The sequence below is a fragment of the Rattus norvegicus genome, chromosome 3 (genome assembly GCF_036323735.1).
Source record: "Rattus norvegicus strain BN/NHsdMcwi chromosome 3, GRCr8, whole genome shotgun sequence".
NCBI lineage: Eukaryota > Metazoa > Chordata > Mammalia > Rodentia > Muridae > Rattus > Rattus norvegicus.
Window position 1 is genome coordinate 133791668 of NC_086021.1, and position 22952 is coordinate 133814619.

The 22952-nt window shown below is 40.4% G+C and overlaps 1 protein-coding gene across 3 annotated transcripts in view; it reads right to left on the reverse strand.

Annotated features, from left to right (window-relative positions):
• Positions 1 to 22952, reverse strand: part of Fam227b (family with sequence similarity 227, member B) — a 159192-nt gene that overhangs the window by 105066 nt on the left and 31174 nt on the right. For all 3 annotated transcript variants that reach the window (NM_001013920.2, XM_006234909.5, XM_039104564.2), the window contains exons 10-11: positions 19040 to 19166; positions 9306 to 9440 (exon numbers count right to left, since the gene is read on the reverse strand). In NM_001013920.2, the coding sequence (NP_001013942.2) occupies positions 9306 to 9440; positions 19040 to 19166 (262 nt within the window). The remainder of the gene's footprint in view (positions 1 to 9305; positions 9441 to 19039; positions 19167 to 22952) is intronic.

The window sequence follows — 22952 nt, forward strand, 5'->3', positions numbered from 1 at the left end:
TTCAGATATTGTTTGTGTAATGGTGCCTACATGCCTCTGGTTTGGTTTTGCTTTTGATTTTTGTGTTCTTCTTTGTCTTTCCTCTTTTCTTTTTCTATTTTCTCTTTTTCTTTCATCTGATTGGAATATTCAAAGAAGTTGTCTTTAAGTTCACTGACTTCACTATTACTTTGTCCAGTGTTTGTGAGGTTTCCCAATGGTGAGAAGAGGAAAGTGTTGGCTTCGTGATAAGAAAACTCCAATCAGCTATATTCATTAACTCAAAAAATGATAGTAAAAAGAGTATATTAAGGCTGGAGAGATGCTCAGTGGTTAACATAATTGCTGCTCTTGCAGAGGACCTGGGCTTGGTTACAAGCACCCACATTGGACACTTCACAACTTTATGACACTAGTTCCAGGGGACTTGGTGTCATCTTCAAGGCCTCAGTAGGCATGGTGGCTCATGATTTTAACTCCAGTACCCAGCAAAGGCAAAAGCAGGCAGACCTCTGAGTTGAAGGACAGCCTGCTCTAGGGAGCTAGTTCCAGGATGCAGGGCTCCATGGTAAGGTCCTGTCACAGAAGTACTTTTACAATTTTAGGGGACTGGAGAGATGGATTGGTTGTTAAGAGCACTGGCTGCTCTTCTGGAGGGTCTAGGTTTATTTGTAGTACCTAAACTGGGGCTCACAACTTTCTGTAACTCCAGTTCTAGGGGTCTCTGAGGGCATCAGGTATACATGCGGTGCTTAGACATACATGCAGAAAAAACACTAATACACATAAAATAAAAATAAACTATAAAAATGTTAAAATTTTCTTTTACAGAGATGTATTTATCATAATCTAATATTATTGTGAATTATCTTCTGCATGCTTATGTATAGTCAACATTGATATAGATTGTCTTTATAATCTGAGAGTAACTGTAGACATGATTTTAAATATTTTTGTTTACATTATTTAAAAATCTTGAACCACATTTTAAAATACGTTATATATAATACGTTTTGATAAAATCCATAATTCTATTCTCTCCCTTCACCCTACTCACCAAAATGTTCCCATTCCAAAATTACATGCTTTCTATCCCCTCTTTAAATAACCACTGAGTGCATCTAGTGCTGCTAGTAAGTGCAAGGATGCATGGGTCTGGGATCATCTGCTGAGCTTGGTCAGTCTCTGCTGGGGCACACTCCTGAAGAAACCTGACACCGCCTTCCCCAGGAGCCCTCAGCTGCCAATATCCTCTCCTTTTTTTTTTTTTTTGTTTGACTAATACTTATCTTCAGTTTTCCCAAGGATTTACAAAATTACTACTATTTGAAGTACGTATGAAAGAAGATAATTATCACATATGATTGCATATTACACATGATAGATATAAATTGTGACCTAATTTTCTATTTTTTAAATTATATATATATATATATTTAAATTTTTATTAGATAGATTTCTTTACTTGCATTCAAATGTTATTTCCCTTCCCGGTTTCCTGACTATAAGCCCCCATTCCCTCCCCTCCCTCTCCCCCATACGGGTATTTCCCCTATACATCCCCCTTACTGCCTCCCACCCCATATTCCCCTGCACTGGGGGTCCAACCTTGGCAGGACCAAGGGTTTCCCTTTCCCCTGGTGCTCCGACAAGGCTATTCTCTGCTACATATGCAGTTGGAGCCCTGGGTCAGTCTTTCAGTAGTGGTTTAGTCCCTGGAAGCTCTGGTTGGTTGGCATTGTTGTTTATGTGGGGTTGCAAGCTCCTTCAGCTCTTTCAATACTTCCTCCAATTCCCACAAAGGGGGCCACATTCTCAGTTCAGTGGTTTGCTGCTAGCATTGACCTCTGTATTGGACATGCTCTGGATGTGTCTCTCAGGAGAGATCTATATCCGGTCCCTTTCAGCATGCATTTTTTAGCTTCATCAATCTTATCTAGTTTTGGTGGCTGTATATATATGGGCCACATGTGGGGCAGGCTCCGAATGGCCATTCCTTGAGTCGCTGCTCTAAACTTTGCTTCCATATCCCCTCGTATGGATATTTTCCCCCTTTTAAGAAGGAGTGGGAGCATCTGCATTTTGGTTATCCTTCTTCTTGAGCTCTCTGTGGTCTGTGGATTGCCTCTTGGATAATTCGAGCTTTTGGGCTAATATCCACTTATCAATGAGTGCATACCAAGTGTGCTTTTCTGTGATTGAGTCACCTCACTCAGGATCATATTGTCTAATTCATTCCATTTGCCTATGAATTTCATGAAGTCATTGTTTTTGATAGCTGAGTAGTACACCATTGTGTATATGTATCACATTCTTTTGAATCCATTCCTCTGTTGAAGGCCATCTGGGTTCTTTCCAGCTTCTGGCTATTATAAATAAGGCTGCTATGAACATAGTGGAGCATGTGTCTTTGTTGTATGTTGGAGCATCTTTTGGGTATATGCCCAAGAGAGGTATAGCTGGGTCCTCAGGTAGTGCAATGTCCAATTTTCTGGGGAACCTCCAGACAGATTTCCAGAATGGTTGTACCAGTCTGCAATCCCACCAACAATGGAGGAGTGTTCCTCTTTCTCCACATCCTCGCCAGCATCTGCTGTCACCTGAGTTTTTTTTAATCTTAGTCATTCTGACTGGTGTGAGGTGGAATCTCAGGGTTGTTTTGATTTGCATTTCCCGGATGACTAAGGATGTTGAACATTTCTTTAGGTGCTTTTTTGGCCATTCAATATTCCTCATCTGAGAATGTTTTGTTTAGCTCTGTGCCCCATTTTTTAATAGGGTTATTTGTCTCTCTGGAGTCTAGCTTCTTGAGTTCTTTGTATATTTTGGATATTAGCCCTCTATCAGATGTAGGATTGGTAAAGATATTTTTCCAATCTGTTGGTTGCCGTTTTGTCCTAATGACAGTGTCTTTTGCCTTACAGAAGCTTTGCAGTTTTATGAGGTCCCACTTGTCAATTCTTGATCTTAGAGTATGAGCGATTGGTGTTTCATTCAGGAAATTTTCCCCAATGCTCATGTGTTTGAGACTCTTGCCCACTTTTTCTTCTATTACTTTAAGTGTATCTGGTTTGATGTGGAGTTCCTTGATCCACTTGGACTTTGTACATGGTGATGAGAATGGATAAATTTGCATTCTTTTACATGCTGACCTCCAGCTGAACCAGCACCATTTGTTGAAAATGCTATCCTTCTTCCATTGGGTGATTTTAGCTCCTTTGTCAAAGATCAAGGGACTATAGGTATGTGGGTTCATTTCTGAGTCTTCAAATCTGTTCCACTGATCTATCTGCCTGTCTCTGTACCAATACCATACAGTTTTTATGACTATTGCCTGAAGTCAGGGATGGTGATTCCCCCAGAAGTTCTTTTATTGTTGAGTTTTTCGCTATCCTAGGTTTTTTGTTATTCCAAATGAATTTGCAAATTGCTCTTTCTATCTCTATAAAGAATTGAGTAGGAATTTTGAAGGGAATTGCATTGAATCTATAGATTGCTTTTGGCAAAATGGTCATCTTTATATATTAATCCTGCCAAGCCATGAACATCTTTCCATCTTCTGAGATCTTCCCCAATTTCTTTCTTCAGAGACTTGAAGTTCTTGTCATACAGATCTTTCACTTGCTTGGTTAATGTCATACCAAGATATTTTATATTACTTGGGACTACTGTGAAGGGTGTCATCTCCTTAATTTCTTTTTCAGCCTGTTTATCCTTAGAGTAGAGGAAGGCTACTGATTTCCTTGAGTTAATTTTATACCCCGACACTTTGCTGAAGTTGTTTATCAGGTTAAGTAGTTCTCTGGTGGAACTTTTGGGGTCACTTAAGTACACTATTGTATCATCTGCAAATCGTGATATTTTGATTTCTTCCCTTCCAATTTGTATGCCTTTGACCTCCTCTCACTGTCTGATTGCTCTGACTAGGACTTCGAGTACTATATTGAATAAATAGGGAGAGAGTGGGCAGCCTTCTCTAGTCCCTGATTTTAGTGGGATTGTTTCTCTCCATTTTGTTTGATGTTGCTGTATATTGCTTTTAGTATGTTTAGATATGGGCCTTGAATTTCTGATCTTTCCAGGACTTTTATCACGAAGGAGTGTTGAATTTTGTGAAATTCATTCTCAGCATCTAATGAAATGATCATGTGGTTCTTATCTTTGAGTTTGTTTATATAGTGGATTACATTGATGGATTTTCATATATTAAACCATCCCTGCATCCCTGGGATGAAGCCTACTTAATCGTGATGGATGATTATTTTGATGTGTTCTTGGATTTGGTTTGCAAAAATTTTATTGAGTATTTTTGTGTCAATATTCAAAAGGGAAATTGGTCTGAAGTTCTCTTTCTTTGTTGGGTCTTTGTGTGGTTTAGGTATAAGAGTAATTGTGGCTTCATAGAAGGAATTCGGTAGTGCTCCATCTGTTTCTATTTTGTGGGATAGTTTGGACAGTATTGGTATGAGGTCTTCTATGGAGTTCTCATAGAATTCTATACTGAACCCATCTGGACCTGGGTTCTTTTTGGTTAGGAGACTTTTAATAACTGCTTGTATTTCTTTAGGAGTTATGGGGTTGTTTAGATGGTTTATTTGTTCCTGATTTAACTTTGGAACCTGGTATCTGTGTAGAAAATTTCTTGCAGATTTTTCAGTTTTGTTGAATATAGGCTTTTGTAGAGGAATCTGATGATTTTTTAAAATTTCTTCAGATTCTGTTGTTATGTCTCCTTTTTCATTTCTGATTTTGTTAATTTGGATACACTTTCTGTGACCTCTGGTTAGTCTGGCTAAGGGTTTATCTATCTTGTTGATTTTCTCAAAGAACCAGCTCCTGGTTTTGTTGATTCTTTGTACAGTCCTTTTCGCTTCTACTTGCTTGATTTCAGCTCTGAGTTTGATTATTTCCTGTCTTCTACTCCTCTTGGGTTTATTTATTTCTTTTTGTTCTAGAGCTTTTAGGTGTGCTGTCAAGCTGCTCACATATGCTCTCTCCTGTTTCTTTTTGCAGGCACTCAGAGCTATGAGTTTTCCTCTTCGTACTGCTTTCATTGTGTCCCAAAAGTTTGGGAATGTTGTATCTTCATTTTCATTAAATTCTAAGAAGTCTTTAATTTGTTTCTTTATTTCTTCCTTGACCAAGTTGTCATTGAGTAGAGCATTGTTCAACTTCCATATATATGTGGGCTTTCTGTCATTATTGTTGTTATTGAAGACCAGTCTTAGTCCGTGGTGATCTGATAGGTGCATGGGATTATTTTTATCTTCATGTATCTGTTGAGGCCTGTTTTATGACCTAGTATATGGTCAATTTTGGAGAAGGTTCCATGAGGTACTGAAAAGAAGGTATATCCTTTTTATTTAGGATGGAATGTTCTATAAATATCTGTTAAATCCATTTGGTTCATAACTTCTGTTAGTTTCTCTATGTCTCTGTTTAATTTCTGTTTCCATGATCTGTCCATTGATGAGAGTGGGGTGTTGAAATCTCCTACTATTACCGTGTGAGGTGCAATGTGTGCTTTGAGCTTTAGTAAGGTTTCTTTTATGAATATAGGTGTCCTTACATTTGGAACATAGATATTTAGGAGTGAGAGCTCATCTTGGTGGATTTTTCCTTTGATGAATATGAAGTGTCCTTCCTTATCTTTTTTAATGACTTTTGGTTGAAATTCAATTTTATTTGATATTAGAATGGCAACTCCAGCTTGTTTCTTTGGGCCATTTGCTTGGGAAGTTGTTTTCCAGCCATTTACTCTGAAGTAGTGTCTGTCTTTGTCTCTGAGTTGTATTTCTTGCATGCAGCAAAATGTTGGGTCCTCTTTACATATCCAGTCTGTTAGTCTATGTCTTTTAATTGGGGATTTGAGTCCGTTGATTTGAGAGAAATAAAGATATAATGATTGTTGCTTTCTGTTATTCTTATTGTTAGAGGTGGAATTATGTTTGTTTGTTTCTCTTTTGGTTTCATTGCCAGGAAATTATATTCTTGCTTTCTCTATGGTGTAGTTTCTCTCCTTGTGTTGGAGTTTTCCATCTATTATCCTTTGTAGGGCTGGATTAGTAGAAAGATACTGTGTAAATTTGGTTTTGTCATGGAATATCTTGGTTTCTCCATCTATGTTAATTGAGAGTTTTGCTGGATTCGGTAACTTGGGCTGGCATTTGTGTTCTCTTAGGGTCTGTATGACATCTGTCCAGGATCTTCTGGCTTTCATAGTCTCTGGTGAGAAGTCTGGTGTAATTCTTAAAGGTCTGCCTTTATATGTCACTTGACATTTTCCCCTTACTGCTTTTAATATTCTTTCTTTGTTTTGTGCATTTGGTGTTTTAACTATTATGTGATGGGAGGAATTTCTCTTCTGGTCCAATCTATTTGGAGTTCTGTAGGCTTCTTTTATGTTTATGGGTTTCTCTTTCTTTAGGTTAGGGAAGTTTTCTTCTATAATTTTGTTGAAGATATTTACTGGCCCTTTAATTTGGCAGTCTTCACTCTCTTCTATACCTTTTATCCTTAGGTTTGATCTTCTCATTGTGTCCTGGATTTCCTGTATGTTTTAGGCTAGGAGCTTTTTGCATATCACATTATCTTTGACAGTTGTATCGACATTTTCTGTGCTATCTTCTGCCCCTGAGATTCTCTCTTTTATCTCTTGTATTCTGTTGGTGATGCTTGTATCTATGGCTCCTTGTCTCTTCCTTAGGTTTTCTATATCCAAGGTTGTCCCCTTTGTGCTTTCTTTATTGTTTCTATTTCCATTTTCAATTCGTTCACCTGTTTGGTTGTGTTTTCCTGTAATTCTTTCAGGGATTTTTGTGTTTCCTCTCTAAGGGCTTCTACTTGTTTACTTGTGCTTTCCTGCATTTCTTTAAGGGAGTTCTTTATGTCTTTCTTAAACTCCTCCATCATTATCAAAAAATGTGATTTTTAAATCTAAATCTTGCTTTTCTGGTGTGTTTGGATATCCAGCATTTTCTTTGGTGGGAGAACTAGGCTTTGATGATGACAAGTAGTCTTTGTTTCTGTTGCTTAGGTTCCTGCACTTGCCTCTAGTCATTGGGCTGTCTCTGGTGTTTGCTTGTCTTGCTGTTACTGAGAATGACTTGACCCTGCTGTAGGCCTCTGTGTCAGCACTCCTGTAGAACTGCTTTCCTGTTTTCTTTCAGCCTTTCCTGAGAACAGGTGTTCTGATTTCAGGTGTAGTGGTGCTTCTGGAGACTGTTCCAGCTCTAGGCATGGGCAGGAATCAAAGGGTCCTTCCTGTCACTGATTGCTCGTGGGTCCTTGCACCCAGCAGGCACAGTTGGCACTATGTGAATCTCTCTTGGGTCTGGACTCTGGGCAGAGGGTATTCTCCTCTGACTTCTCAGGAGTGTCCACACTTCTGAGGGTCCAGCTCTCTCCCCCACGGGATTTGGGTGCAGGGAGCTGTTTGGCCGGTTCAGTTCGGTCCTCAGCGCAGACCAGAACCGCGGGTACCGGCAGTGGCTGCCTGTTCCTATATCCCTGTGTCCAGAGGCACTGTGCAGTTTCCCCTTGGACCCAGGACGTGGGCAGAGGTGTGCAGAGATAGCAGTCTGTTCTGTGGTTCAGGATGTCTGCACTCCTCGGTGGTCAGCTCTCTTTCCCACAGGATTTGGGTGCAGGGAACTCCAATATCCTCCTATAGCTCCTCACTATCCCTGCTGGAATTTTGGCTAGCTTGATCTTGTGCAAATCTTGGGCACATAGTCCCAGTCACCATGAGTTCGTGAATGCAATACCATTCATGCCAGACCGCCCACCCCACCCCCGGTTCTTGGGATCTTTCTTCCCTGTCTTCTATGATGATGCTGAGCTTTTAGGGGAGAAATACTGATGTCTCATTTAGAGCTGAGATTGCTCGTGCTCTCAGCATCTGACTGGTTATATCACTGTATTAATCAGTATCTATTACAAAAAGAGTATGCCAGTGGAAAAGCACTACCTTCTTCCAGCTAGATATTTGTTAAGCATCAAAAATGAATGCTATAAAAATTCATATTATACCCGAAATCTGTGAAATGGAAGAAACATCAAAAATTTTGATAGACAAATAAATACACAACAGGAATACACACAGAGAGTCTTGATGGACTCCTTTAACTATCCAGTGGCAAAACTTACCTGGAAACTAAAAGCTGTGTAGAAGTGTGAGGTCACGACAGCCTCCTGAGGTGAAGGGGCTCTGCTTTCACTGCACTTACCTGCTAGAGTGACAGACTCTTGCCAGCGCTAAAGCATGATATTAAAAAAAGTATCTTTTGTGCCTTCACTTCTAGCATGTAGGATCCTTTCTTGGTTATATATGGCTTAGAAAGCTTATTAAGGATATCAGTAGCAAACAAGCAATTCCCTGTAATTACTAACAGATAGGAATCATGTGTCATGGTATTTATACATCTGAGAGCAGAAAACTATGCCTCCTTTTGTCATCAGTCACTTCCAAGTGGACCAATCCGCAAAGCTGTAATGAGCTAGTTAAATAATTGTAGCATCATCCATTAGCCAAGGAGTAGACTGAAAGGTCAGTCCTTCTTGTCTGGCATATCTGAAGGAAAACACTGGAAGGTAGCACTGTCCACACCATGCTCAATTGAAAAGCCTTCGCTCTGATCCAGCTGGTCAGAAATGAAACCTGTATATCAAGTTTGTGTTTGGTACTGAAGTCAAAGTCTAAATAGGAGAGAAACTAATTTGTCTTTAACTGTTCCTTAATTGAGAGTAGTTAAGAAGCTTTGATTTTTGTGGAGCAGTTTTAGGCATAGAATTCAAGGAACAGGAGAACATAAAAAGATAAAGTAAATTGGCATTTCAATTTTCTTTTAAGTGGACTATTTAATAAATTAGTCATTTTGAAAAGGAAAAGTGGGGAAATAATCATACTCCTTATCAAAAATAACTTCCAAATGGATTCAGGAAGTCAGTCAAATATAGAAGCAAGAAAGCACTGGGAAAAATCACAGGCAAGCAATTCGATAACCTTATTAAGTCTTGACAAAATGCAAGAAGACTTAAGCTCTAAAGGAAATATGATTCAAATGTACTGAATAAAAAGGTTAAACTTTCCTGCTGCAAGACACATCGCCATCTAGCTAGCCACACAGCCTATGTGAGGACATCCATAGTCCTAACAATTAATATAGACATGTTGCAGCAGGTGGACGGGGAGAAGCAGCAATTTACAGATCAAATGACATTCTAGGACCACCCCTAAACTGAATTGTTAGAAAAACAGACAAATGACTGGTCTAGCATATGTGACAGTGACTACTTGCTCACATCTAAGTTGCCCCATTCCTTACTGGCTGATGTGTGCTCCTGGCTGGACATGATCCCCCTTCTCAACTTCACAGGTACACGCCTGCAGCCATGAATGGTGGTTGTGCAGAGGTCTTGCAGTTTCCAGTGGGTCCAAAAGCCAGGCGCAGGTTTTAGACCTGTTGATGTAATGTGCATATTTAGCCAATCAGATTTTTACTAACAAAGTAGCATTTCCTGTGTCTCTGTAGATACAGCTACCAGGTATGTTTTTAATTATTAGTTTCCATTGCACAAAATATAATGCTTTGTACTACATTGGCTGAGTGTTCTTGACAGATTTCCTGTGTTTTAAAATATTAGGTATGAATGTTGTATAGTAGCTGGTTAAGGCAAGGTTGTTTATTTTTCTGCGCTCTCAGGAGAAGGATGCCATACTGCAGAGGGCCACATCAGGAAGAGTCACATTGGCCAGGAGAAACCAACACCAAGGTTGCAGCAACTGCTTTGTTAATTTTTTTTGATGGAATTATTCAATCATCCCATCAAGTTCCAGGACTCAAGGCTCACCCCACCTCAGTTGCTTGTCTCCTAGGATGTCAATCATTTGGGGTAAGAACTCAGTAAAGGAGAGGGTGATTATGGCCAGGGCTCTAGGTTGGTGGGTTTATTTTTAATAATTATCCCTGTAATTATTTGCTGTATCTAGAAACAGTCTGACCCCAAGAAGGGTACGTCCTCAGGTGTTAAAATATAAAATGTAAAAGATACAATTAATAATTAATGCACTCTAGTGGTAAACTACCCTTCTGTTTCTGGGGTGAACTCTACCGTGCATGCGGTTGACTCTGTGTGTGTGTGTGTGTGTGTGTGTGTGTGTGTGTGTGTGTGTGTGTGTTTGTGCATGCATGTGTGTGTAAAATGTAGAGAAGAATCATGTGTTAATTCTTTCCCAAAGCTATGGAGGTGCTCTAATCTGAACATTTTCTCATGAGATAATGTGCAGCCCTGTCCTGGAAGCTCCCTTCTGTGGTATTGAGAACCGCCACGGTGTCGTGCTTGAGCCTTCACTTCTTGAATTTCATGTCCTCTTCCTCAGTTTATCCTATATTTTGTGGGCATCTGTACAATAGCGTCATAAGAAAAAGGTGAATTCAAAGTAACTTTCTTAAAAGGATTTGCAATCTGAAAAGTGCCTGCACTTCATCCTCAGTCTTACTTGATAGTTAGTTTATGTTATGAGTAATTTCCCCTCCAAGTTGCTAAGCTGTTTTTCTATCCCAGCATCCAGAGCGCTCACTAGTGGCTTGGTGACACTCTGTTTGTGATCTCTCTGTTCTCTGGAAGTTTTGAGCATTTTCTCTGTTTTCAAGGTTCTGAGAGCTCACAGTAAAATTTGCAACACTCTGGGGTTTTTATTCCTTGTCCTAATATCTTCCAAAGTAGAAAGTCAAGTCTTTTCAAATAGGAGAATTTTCAAATGTATCTATTCCTTCTCTGGAGTTTTTGTTATTCTCTTTATAATATAGAGAACTGAATCTAAAAATAGAAAAGGTGAAGGATCAGTTTTTCCACATGAAGATAAATGTTAGATCATGTTTTTTTTTCAGCCTTCTTCCTCCTCTTCTTCCTCCTCTTCTTCCTCCTCCTCTTCTTCCTTCTCTTCTTCCTCCTCCTCTTCCTCCTTCTCTTCTTCCTCATCTTCCTCCTCTTCCTCCTCCTCTTCCTCCTCTTCTCATCTTCTTCTTCTTCCTCTTCTACTTTCTCCTCCTTCTCCTTTTCTTCTTTAGAATATTACATCAAAGGCCAGAAATTACCCCCAGAGGAATCTGCTCTACTATATTTTTTGATATTTAGTTTTGTTTTAAACTCTGGTCAGTTATTTTCTAATTTCCTTTATAATTTTTTCTTGAAGAATGGATCATTTAAGAATGTATTTCTTTTGTTTTTGAATTTGGAAGTATTTATGGAATACATCATAATTAAATACATGTATACAATATATAATAAATCATGATTAAAACATTCCTATCTTTTCAACTGTTAATTATTTATATGTTAAGAATTTCTTAATTTTCTAGTAATTTTTAAATAGATCCCAAGTTGTTTTAACCAGTAGTTTCTCTACTGAGTCTAGGAGGAATTAGATATGACTTCTCCATTCTGGTTTTGATGTTCCTGACTCACCAGACTTTTGTGATCATCATTCTATTGTGCTGCTCCAAAGAAATTGTAAATGGATGAGAACATATAGCATTTGTTGTTCTGTGTCTGGCTTGCTCAATAACCTATTGACTTCAAGTCTCCTCCATGCTGCCACAAATGGCAACATTTCATCTTTAAAAGAATGGCTGTGTAATAGATTCTTTATATAAATACATGACATTTTCCTTATCCACTCATCCAACGGGGTTCATCATGATTGATGTGCTACTTCAGCTATTGTGAAGTTGGGCATATATTTCTTATTTTCTATATGCATAAAGGCACTTTAGTTTGGTCATATGTTTAATTTATTGCCTTCTATCCAAAGACTCAACATGCTCTGCTTAATTTATAGCCCTTGTGAGTAGGAACATTTGATTTTTTTGGCTTACTATATGGAGAAATTTTATAAATGCTTTCTGTATTTGAAAGTAATTGGTATCTTTCACTTTCAATGTTCTGTATAGCCATTACTCCACACTGTTCATCATGGTGTTACACCTTTCTTCAGTTTGGATTTTTGCTTGTTTCTTCTCACTTAATCACTAGGAGAGCTGTCTAATTTTCCCGAGACCCTGGGATGTTAGCAATGCTGAAATGTTAGATGTTTGCTAGGAAAGCTTCAGGGAGCCAACTCAAGAGAGGGTCCCTGTGCACCACAGATACAATAGAAGAGTGGGGCTACCCAAGGCCAACAGAGGACAGATGGGGCCAAATAGAGAGGTGTAGCATTTTCCCTGAGTAGCTTTGATACTGCTTTTGCCTGATCATTCTCACTATGCCATCATTCTTCCCCTGAGGAATGGGACATTTGTGTCATTATATGTTAGATGCATGTAACTATTGTATTTTATGAGGGCTCAAACTCTTTTTTTTTTTTAAGCTAAGACAGTAGTTTCTTTTTTTTTATTTTTTTTTATTATCTTGAGTATTTCTTATATACATTTCAAGTGTTATTCCCTTTCCCGGTTTCCGGACAGACATCACCCTCCCCCCTCCCCTTCCTTGTGGGTGTTCCCCTCCCAAACCTCCCCCCATTGCCACCCTCCCCGCATAGTCTAGTTCACTGGGGGTTCAGTCTTAGCAGGACCCAGGGCTTCCCCTTCCACTGGTGCTCTTACTAGGATATTCATTGCTACCTATGGGGACAGAGTCCAGGGTCAGTCCATGTATAGTCTTTAGGTAGTGGCTTAGTCCCTGGAAGCTCTGGTTGCTTGACATTGTTGTACTTTTGGGGTCTCGAGCACCTTCAAGCTCTTCCAGTTCTTTCTCTGATCCCTTCAACGGGGGACCTATTCTCAGTTCAGTGGTTTGCTGCTGGCATTCGCCTCTGTATTTGCTGTATTCTGGCTGTGTCTCTCAGGAGCGATCTACATCCGGCTCCTGTCGGTCTGCACTTCTTTGCTTCATCCATCTTGTCTAATTGGGTGGCTGTATATGTATGGGCCACCTGTGGGGCAGGCTCTGAATGGGTGTTCCTTCAGTCTCTGTTTTAATCTTTGCCTCTCCCTTCCCTGCCAAGGGTATTCTTTTTCCTCATTTAAAGAAGGAGTGAAGCATTCACATTTTGATCATCCGTCTTGAGTTTCCTTTGTTCTAGGGATCTAGGGTAATTCAAGCATTTGGGCTAATAGCCACTTATCAATGAGTGCATACCATGTATGTCTTTCTGTGAGTGGGTTAGCTCACTCAGGATGATGTTTTCCAGTTCCAACCATTTGCCTACGAATTTCATAAACTCGTTGTTTTTGATAGCTGAGTAATATTCCATTGTGTAGATGTACCACATTTTCTGTATCCATTCCTCTGTTGAAGGGCATCTGGGTTCTTTCCAGTTTCTGGCTATTATAAATAAGGCTGCGATGAACATAGTGGAGCACGTGTCTCTTTTATATGTTGAGGCATCTTTTGGGTATATGCCCAAGAGAGGTATGGCTGGATCCTCAGGCAGTTCAATGTCCAATTTTCTGAGGAACCTCCAGACTGATTTCCAGAATGGTTTTACCAGTCTGCAATCCCACCAACAATGGAGGAGTGTTCCTCTTTCTCCACATCCTCGCCAGCATCTGCTGTCACCTGGAGGGCTCAAACTCTTAAGAGATTTTTGAACTGTGGACTTTGGAGAATTCTGGAAGTATATGACTAGTGCAACCTTTGTGGTTGAATGGAATGGATTATTGCATAAGGAAATAGCCATGACTCTATGGGAGCTAGGGGCAGAATTTTATGGCATGAATATACAATATTCTTTCAGGATGATGTCTTTAAATACTTGGTCCCTAGCTGGTGGTGCTATCTTAGGAGGCTGTAGACCCTGTAAGAAATGAGGACTGACTGGTGTAAGTAAGTGACTGGGGATGAACTTACGAGTCACAGACTTTGCTTGGCTCTGGTCTGTGACTTTCCCTGCTTCTGTCTTCTCATTGGGATGACTAGCCACAAACTTCTTCACCAAACTCTTGCTTGACATATTTTTTCATCAATTGAAATATGTCACCCCTTTCTTAGCATACAAGACTTCTTTTGAGAAGTCCCGGAGTCCAGTGAGAATTTCCCTGTATTTGATACATTGTTTCACTCTTGATCTTCGTTAGCTTGGATCAGTGGTTTGCGGACCTTTGAGATCCATGCATATACAAGTGTAAGAAGACTTCGCACATTTTCCATAACCATTTCATTGAATATTTCCTTTTCCTGTATTTGTATTCTCAAGCTAGAACCGTGGTCATGTAAAAATTTGTTCATTAAATGTATCATATAAATCCCACAGGCTTTAATTTCATTGGTTTTTCTTTTTGTCTGTGTAATTTAAAAGGACTTGTCTTCAAGAACACAGTTCCTTTTCTGCTTTATATAATCTGCCAGCTCTCTAATTTTAATTTTTTGATGCTAAGGTTTCTTTGGTTCTTTTAAAAATCATGTCTGTCTTTGTCGACTTTGTGGAGATTTGAAGTCATCCCTCTGCTCTCTCGAAGTCTTCTCCTTGTACTCCCTTGAATCTCACTGGATTTCTGTAAGATGATCATTTGTACTTCCTTCTCTGGCAAGATGAAACCAGTCTTTCAGGACCTGGTTACTAGAGAATCACTATTTCTTCCATGGAGTCGTCTTTCCTTCCCTCCTTACACATCGCTCACCCTTCACTGATGTCTCCTCTGGCAGAGCAGTAATGCCACTACTTACTGGGATGTGGAGTGCCTTAAAACTTCAGACTCTGAGGGCACCACTGCTCTAGCTCTGATGGGGTGGGGGAACTGTAACTGTTTTGCTTGGAGAGTGGGTGGCATAGTTTATAGGCAAGGCATTGATTCTTGGGTACCAGCTGACCTTGGACTCAGAACTTGTGACTTTTCTGCTTAGCTAACATTCCTGAGAGGTGGTTAATGTGTGCATGGACACCAGGAAGGAAGCAGTATTGCATTAGTAACCAATTCTCTCCATCACTAGGAAACTGATTATGAGGTCTGCTCATATTCTCAAAGGCTGTGTGCGCCACTGACTGGGAGGATGGTTTGGAGTGGTTCTGCGGCGGTTGGTCCCAGGGTTAGGTAATAACAGGACTTATTGCTCAGGTCTAGCACGTCACAGTGATAGAAAAGCCTGGGATTGTAGAAGCACAGTGGTTACATATACTCCTAGAGAACTGTGTACTACCGCATTGGCTCTAGGTCAAGATGTCATACATAGGATAAGGTGTGTGGGAGCAATAGACCTGATACAGATTTAGTAATCGTGTGTGATTCAGGGTTACTTGTGGAGTACACAGAGATGAGGTCTGAAGTGTGACACTGCCTCTGGAATGTGGGCTCTCAGTATGACACTGACTGTGGAATTTGCCTTAAGATTTAGATTTCAGAGTACATAGCTATACAGATTTATTGCTTCTCCGAAGTCTGAATTGCAGATGCATTTGCTATTTATTATTAGCAGTGGCTCTGGTGCCCAAAGCATCAGCTAACTCAGGCATGTATAGAGTAACAGTGGCTCTAAGGTCCAGTGTGGCTAGTTGTGTCTGTCATATTTGAAGTATGTGGAAGCACACTGCTGACATAGCTGGAGTCTGGTGTAATGGTGTCATGGTTTGAATATGCTTGGCCCAGGGATTGGCACTATGTGGAGGTGTGGCCTTGTTGGAGTAGGTGTGTCACTGTGGGTGTGGGCTTTAAGACCCTCACCCTAGCTGCCTAGAAGTCGGTCTTCCACTAACAGCCTTCAGATGAAGATGTAGAACTCTCAGCTTCTCCTGCACCACACTTGCCTGGACACTGCCATGCTCCTGCCTGGATGATAATGGACTGAACCTCTGAACCTATGAGCCCCAATTAAATGTTGTCCTTATAAGAATTGCCTTGGTCATGCTATTCACAGCAGCAAACCCTAACTAAGACAAAAATTGGTATCAGGGATTGGGGCATTGCTGTGATAGGCCTGACCATGCTTTCATCTGGAAGAATGTGGATTTTGGGACTTTGGATTTGGAAAGCCATGGAATGCTTTAAATGGGGCTTAATGGGCCATCCTAATGGGAAGATGGAAGACTGTTGCTGGGAGTGACTTGAATTGTGCAAACCTGGCCCAAGAAGTTTCAGTGGAGAATTTCAATATGTGGCCTGGAGACTGTTTTTGTGGTATTTTGGTGAAGAATGTGGCTACTTTTTGCCCTTGTCTGAAGAGTTTGCATGAGGCTAAGGTGAAGAGACTCAGATTAATTGTACTGACAAAGTCAGTCTTAGAAATGCTTTGATTAAGTCTCATGAAGAGCATTTTAAATAAGCATAGCAAGCTGAGAAAGGAAAAATACAAAATATATGGTCTGAGTATTAAAGGGGCACCAGGAAGTAAACTGGAGCTAAATCTTGTGTTCTAATTAGATAGCAGAGGAGTGGTGACTTTGAGGCAAGATCCCACCCAGCTAAGTTTTGATCCAGGTAAACACTTTTAATCCCAGGAGACAGGCATGCAGATCTTCAGTTCATTAACATCAAGGCAGGAACACGGCAGCATCCAGGCAGGCATGGTGCAGGAGGAGCTGAGAGTTCTACATCTTCATCTGAAGGTTGCTAGTGGAAGACTGACTTTTAGGCAGCTAGGGTGAGGGTCTTAAAGCCCACACCCTCAGTGACACACCTACTCCAACAAGGCCACACCTCCACATAGTGCCAATCCCTGGGCCAAGCATATTCAAACCATGACAGGCAGCGAAGGGGTTGGAAAACAGAAAGCTAGCAACCAAGTAAGTAATAAAACAAGGGGCCCAAGTTCCAGCTTCTGCAAGCAGCAGAACTCAGCAGTTTCAGCCATATGGCTCTGGCTTTAGAGTGAAAAATAGAAGGGACTAGAGGGATAATTGATGCTGGGTAACTGGAACTAAGAAATTAGTGGTGATTAAGACCAGCATCACTGAAGTGAAATCATCTAGGAAGTGTTTTCTGAGAGCACAAAGAAGCTGTGTTCCACAAGGTTGTACCTTGTGTTGCAGCTGGACTTGGTAATGTATAAGAGTCACCCAGGTAGTACTGGTTTTGAAGGCATAAAGGGGTCATGAAGAGCAGCTGAGACTTGGCACTGTGAGAGGGAGGCCATGGAAGGACATTGGTGAAGGTGCAGGCTCAGTGGCAGTTGATGGCTTAGGACGTAGGGGGTAATACAAAGGAGTTGAGGCTTGGCACCATAAAGAGAGCCTAAAAGAGGCTATTGGTGAAGCTTAGTTACAGCAGAAGACACAAAGTATTGGAGATGCCAGTGCCATGGGATGCCCACCAAGAACAACAGTAGCTTTGGAGTAGATTAATCTGAGCTACAGAGGGCAGAGCTGGAGAAGTGATGCCAGCCCTTTGGAGAAGCCCAGAAGCTCATGTGTGGATCCCAGACATTGAAACAAGAAGCTATAACATTGAAGTTGACTTGGAGACCTCAAGATATTAAAGATGCCAGAGCCATGGGATACGTGCTGAGGAAAGCGGCTAACAAGGAGTGGAACCAACCCGGGAAAAAGCAGTTTGCTGCAGTCAACACAGATGAAAAAGGAGTTGGAGATCTTCAGACTACAGCCATGGAGATGCAGAGTATAGAGTTTGGCCAGCTGGTTTCCTGTCTTGCTTTGGGAATTAGAGTAAAGAGATTGCATGAATCTTAGAAAAGACTGAAATTTGGGCTTTTAACACTGTTAAGACTGCTATAGATTATGGGGACTTTTGAAGTTGGACTAAATGTATTTTGCATTATGCTATATTGAGATATGGCCCCCATAGACTCATGTTTGAACAAGTCTATGGGGGCCATGGAGTGGAATGTCATGGTTTGAATATGCTTGGCCCAGGGATTGGCACTATGTGGAGGTGTGGCCTTGTTGAAGTAGGTGTGTCACTGAGGGTGTGGGCTTTGAGACCCTCACTCTAGCTGCCTAAAAGTCAGTCTTCCACTAGCAACCTTCAGATGAAGATGTAGAACTCTCAGCTCCTCCTGCACCATGCCTGCCTGGATGCTACCATGTTCCTGCCTTGATGATAATGGACTGAACCTCTGAACCTGTAAGTCAGCCCTAATTAAATGTTGTTTTTATGAGAGTTGCCTTGGTCATGGTAGTTGTTCACAGCAGTAAAACCCTAATGAAGACAAATGGTGAGCACATGGAGGCATCACGCCAATTTCTAGAGTATGTATGGGTTTGGGGAGGTGGTGTCCAGGGGCAGCACAATAGTGTCTCTTTAGAAATGGCAGCTTAACACAGTCTCAATGGAAAGTCCTTAACAGCCACATGTACATAATGGCAAAAGTCACTAATGTGTCTGTGCAAGAGGCTACTGAGGTCTGCATTGGTGAGTACTAAGGAAGCCCCAGAGAGCTGCTGAGAATATATGGCTGCTACTGAGGTGCTTGGCGGCAGAAGCTGCTCTAGTCCATTGCAAATTAGGTTCCTGGGGACCACAATACTGCCTGCCACATAATGGTTCTGAAGGCTTCCTCCCTTCCCATTGGTTCTTAGTACTCTAATATTTTACATATGCTGACTTCTCAGGCTGCTGCTTCCTCTTCTTTCTCTGCTGTTTTCCTGCAGGTTCTAATGACTCTTACACCTCCCTCAGGTTACTTCTGTTTATGACTGCATAACTGAGCTACTTTGCATTGTTAGATAGCAGCCCCATTTCCTTCCCTACAATCTTGCTACATCATTTCTTCCCTGCCTTCTCATACACATAAATGAGGAAATTCTGTTTTCTATAGTAATTCCACCACTTGAAAATGATTTGGCTTGCCAGGTATGCTGGTGTACACCTTTGATCCCACAGGCAGATCTCTGTGAGCTCTAGGCCAGCTTGGTTTACATAGTAGCTCCAGGACTGTCAGAGCTATGTAGAGAGACCCCATCTCAAACAAACAAAACAAAAAATGGTTTGGCTTATAATGTTAGCAATTTTGATAATGGAAATTTAAAATTGAAGTAATGATTATTTAAAAACAGACATTGGTTTGGCACGTTTTATATGTCATGAATGTTTTGGTTGGAGCAAAATACTGCAATCTAAAAAAAATTTACAATCAAATAATCCATACTTAAATGACATGTGCATACCTGACAACCAAAGAAAAATAGTATTTCCTAGGTCTTCTTTGAAGTTATCATTGAAGAGGCTGCAGGATTCTGGAAATGATTCCTGGAAGGTTGTGTAGACAGCTTGAGCCAACCAGTCGGGATACATCTGCCCAACGGAGCTATGTTAGTGGACTATATCTATATCTATAATATATCTATATATATGTATTTATAATATATATTCATATATAAATATAAAACAAATGTATGTATAACACATGTAATAGGATCAAAGAATGATTAATTTGTGACATATATTTATTTCCTATTTTTGTTACAGCTTTCCTTTAGCCATTTTATTTTTTTATGCTTTTTTTGTGACTCTAATTGAGGAATATGAGCAAAAATCAGTTATAAACTGAGTCTATGTGGTAGCACTTTGCAGACAATCCTGACTAAAGGGTGGGGTTGGCTGGGCAGAGTTTGACTAGCTACTTCTTTTTTTTAGATGTAAATTTTAACATTTTTTTCTAGAATATCACCAGAATAATATATTTGCATAATCTCCATTCCTGTTTCTTCTCCTCCAACTCCTCCTGTCCCCTCCCATTCCCTTTCAAATATACATATTACCTATTGAGTGTGTTTAGTGCTGCTCATATAGTCTTGTGTTGAAGACTAACCACTTGGATGACCTATCAAGGGACTCATCCTTAAGACAACTAGTTCTCCCAACTCAGCAGTCATTGATTATTTGCTGCTAGGGGTAAAGCCTTGTAAGAATGTCCCTGTCCGCACTGGTATGTCTACTTGTATTCTTAATATACAGGCCATGTTTAGGAAACACTATAATTTCCCCTTCTCTGTCATGTATAGAGGATACTGTCTCATAGCAGGTATCCTGGTCTTCTGGCTTTTACAGCCTTCCCTTGTGCCTTAGGTGCAGGGCTGCATTGCAGATGTATCAATTAGGAGTAGATACCATATGATCACTTATTGTCTGTTTTTGATCAATTATCTCTGTAATCATCTCTGTTTACTGCAAAAGCAAACTAATTTGATGAGCAGTGAAATCTACATTTACCTGTGGATATAAGGTATATTTAGGATACAGCTAGAAATTGTTTGGATTTGGGAACATTTAGTAGCTTTGGGGGTCTCTGAGCACTCCAGATATAAGTAACTGTCTTCACTAGCTATTGATTTCATTTAATTTTATGAACATAATGAAGAGCATATTTTAAAATATTTGTTACTCTGATCATTTCATTAGATGCTGAGAAAGCATTTGACAAAATTCAACACCCCTTCATGATAAAAGTCCTGGAAAGAATAGGAATTCAAGGTCCATACCTAAACATAGTAAAAGCAAATATACAGCAAACCAGTAGCAAACATTAAACTAAATGGAGAGAAACTTGAAGCAATCCCACTAAAATCAGGGACTAGACAAGGCTGCCCACTCTCTCCCTACTTATTCAATATAATACTCAAAGTCCTAGCCAGAGCAGTCAGACAACAAAAGGAGGTCAAAGGGATACAAATTGGCAAGGAAGAGGTCAAAATATCACTATTTGCAGATGATATGATAGTATATTTAAGTGACCCCAAAAGTTCCACCAGAGAACAACTAAGCCTGACAAACACCTTCAGTGAAGTGGCTGGGTATAAAACTAACACAAAGAAATCAGTAGCCCTCCTCTCCCCAAAGGACAAACAGGCCGAGAAAGACATTAGGGAAACGACACCCTTCATAATAGTCCCAAGTAATATAAAATACCTCAGTGTGACTTTAACCAAGCAAGAGAAAAATCTGTATGACAAGGACTTCAAGTCTCTGAAGAAAGAAACTGAAGAATCTCAGAAGATGGAAAGACCTCCCATGCTAATGGATTGGCAGGATTAATATAGTAAAGATGGCCATTTTTCCAAAAGCAATCTACAGATTTAATGTAATCCCCTTCAAAATTCCTACTCAATTCCTTATAGAGATAGAAAGAGCAATTTGCAAATTCATTTGGATTAACAAAAAACCCAGGATAGCAAAACTATACTCAACAATAAAAGGACTTCAGGGGGAATCACTATCCCTGAACTCAAGCAGTATTACAGAGCAATAGTGATAAAAACTGCATGGTATTGGTACAGAGACAGACAGGTAGATCAATGGAATAGAATTGAAGACCCAGAAATGAACCCACACACCTATGGTCACTTGATCTTTGACAAAGGAGCTAAAAACCACCCAATGGAAGAAAGATAGCAATTTCAACAAATGGTGCTGGTTCAACTGGAGATCAGCATGTAGAAGAACGTAAATCGATCCATTCTTATCGCTCTGTGCTTAACTATAAGTGGATCAAGGACCTCCACATCAAACCAGATACACTCAAAGTAATAGAAGAAAAAGTGGCAAAGAGTCTCGAACACATGGGCACTGGGGAAAATTTCCTGAACAAAACACCAATGTCTTATGCTTTAAGATCAAGAATCGACAAATGGGACCTCATAAAACTGCAAAGCTTCTGTAAGGCAAAGGACATTGTCATTAGGACAAAACGGCAACCAACAGATTGGGAAAAGATCTTTACCAATCCTACAACAGATAGAGGCCTAATATCCAAAATATACAAAGAACTCAAGAAGCTAGACCCCAGAGAGCCAAATAACCCTATTTAAAAATGGGGTACAGAGATAAACAAAGAATTCTCAGCTGAGGAATATTGAATGGCTGAGAAGTACCTAAAGAAATGCTCAACATCCTTAGTCATCAGGGAAATGCAAATCAAAACAACCCTAAGATTCCACCTCACACAAGTCAAAATGGCCGAGATCAAAAACTCAGGTGACAAAAGATGCTGATGAGGATGTGGAGAAAGAGGAACACTCCTCCATTGTTGGTGGGATTGCAGACTGGTACAACCATTCTGGAAATCAGTCTAGAGGTTCCCCAGAAAATTGGACATTGCACTACCTGAGGACCCAGCTATACTTCTCTTGGGCATATACCCAAATGATGCTCCAGCATATAACGAAGACACATGCTCCACTATGTTCATAACAGCCTTATTTATAATAGCCAGAAGCTAGAAAGAATCCAGATGCCCTTCAACAGAGGAATGGATTAAAAAAACTGTGGTACATCTACACAATGGAATATTACTCAGCTATCAAAAACAATGACTTCATGAAATTCATGGATGAAACTAGAAAATATCATCCCGAGTGGGGTAACCCAATCACAGAAAAACACACATTGTATGCACTCAATAATAAGTGGATATTAGCCCAAAAGCTCTAATTACCCAAGATACAATCTACAGACTACATGAAGCTCAAGAAGAAGGATGACCAAAGTATGGATTCTTCACTTCTTCTTAAAAGGGGGAACAAAAATATTCATAGGAGGGGATATGGAGGCAAAGTTTGGAGCACAAAATGAAGGAATGGCCATTCAGAGCCTGCACCACATGTGGCATACACACACACACACACACACACACACACACACACACACACACACACACACACACCAGCAGCAGCAGCAGCAAACCATTGAACTGAGAATGGGTCCCTCATTGGAGGAGTTAGAGAAAGGATTAAAGGAGCTGAAGGGGCTTGCAACCCCATAAGAATAACAATACCAACCAACCAGAGCTCCCAGGGACTAAACCACCATCCAAAGAGTACACATGGACAGACACATGGTTCCAACTGCATATGTAGCAAAGGATGGCCTTGCTGGGCACCAATGGGAGGAGAAGCCCTTGGTCCTGCCAAGGCTGAACCCCAAGTGTAGGGGAATGTTGGGGGTGGGCAAGAAGGGGGGGTGGAGAGGGGAACACCTTTAAATAAGAAGGGGAGGGGGAGGGAATAGTGGGCTTATGTCCAGGAAACCAGGTAAGGGAATAACATTGGAAATGTAAATAAAATCATATTCAATTAAAAAATC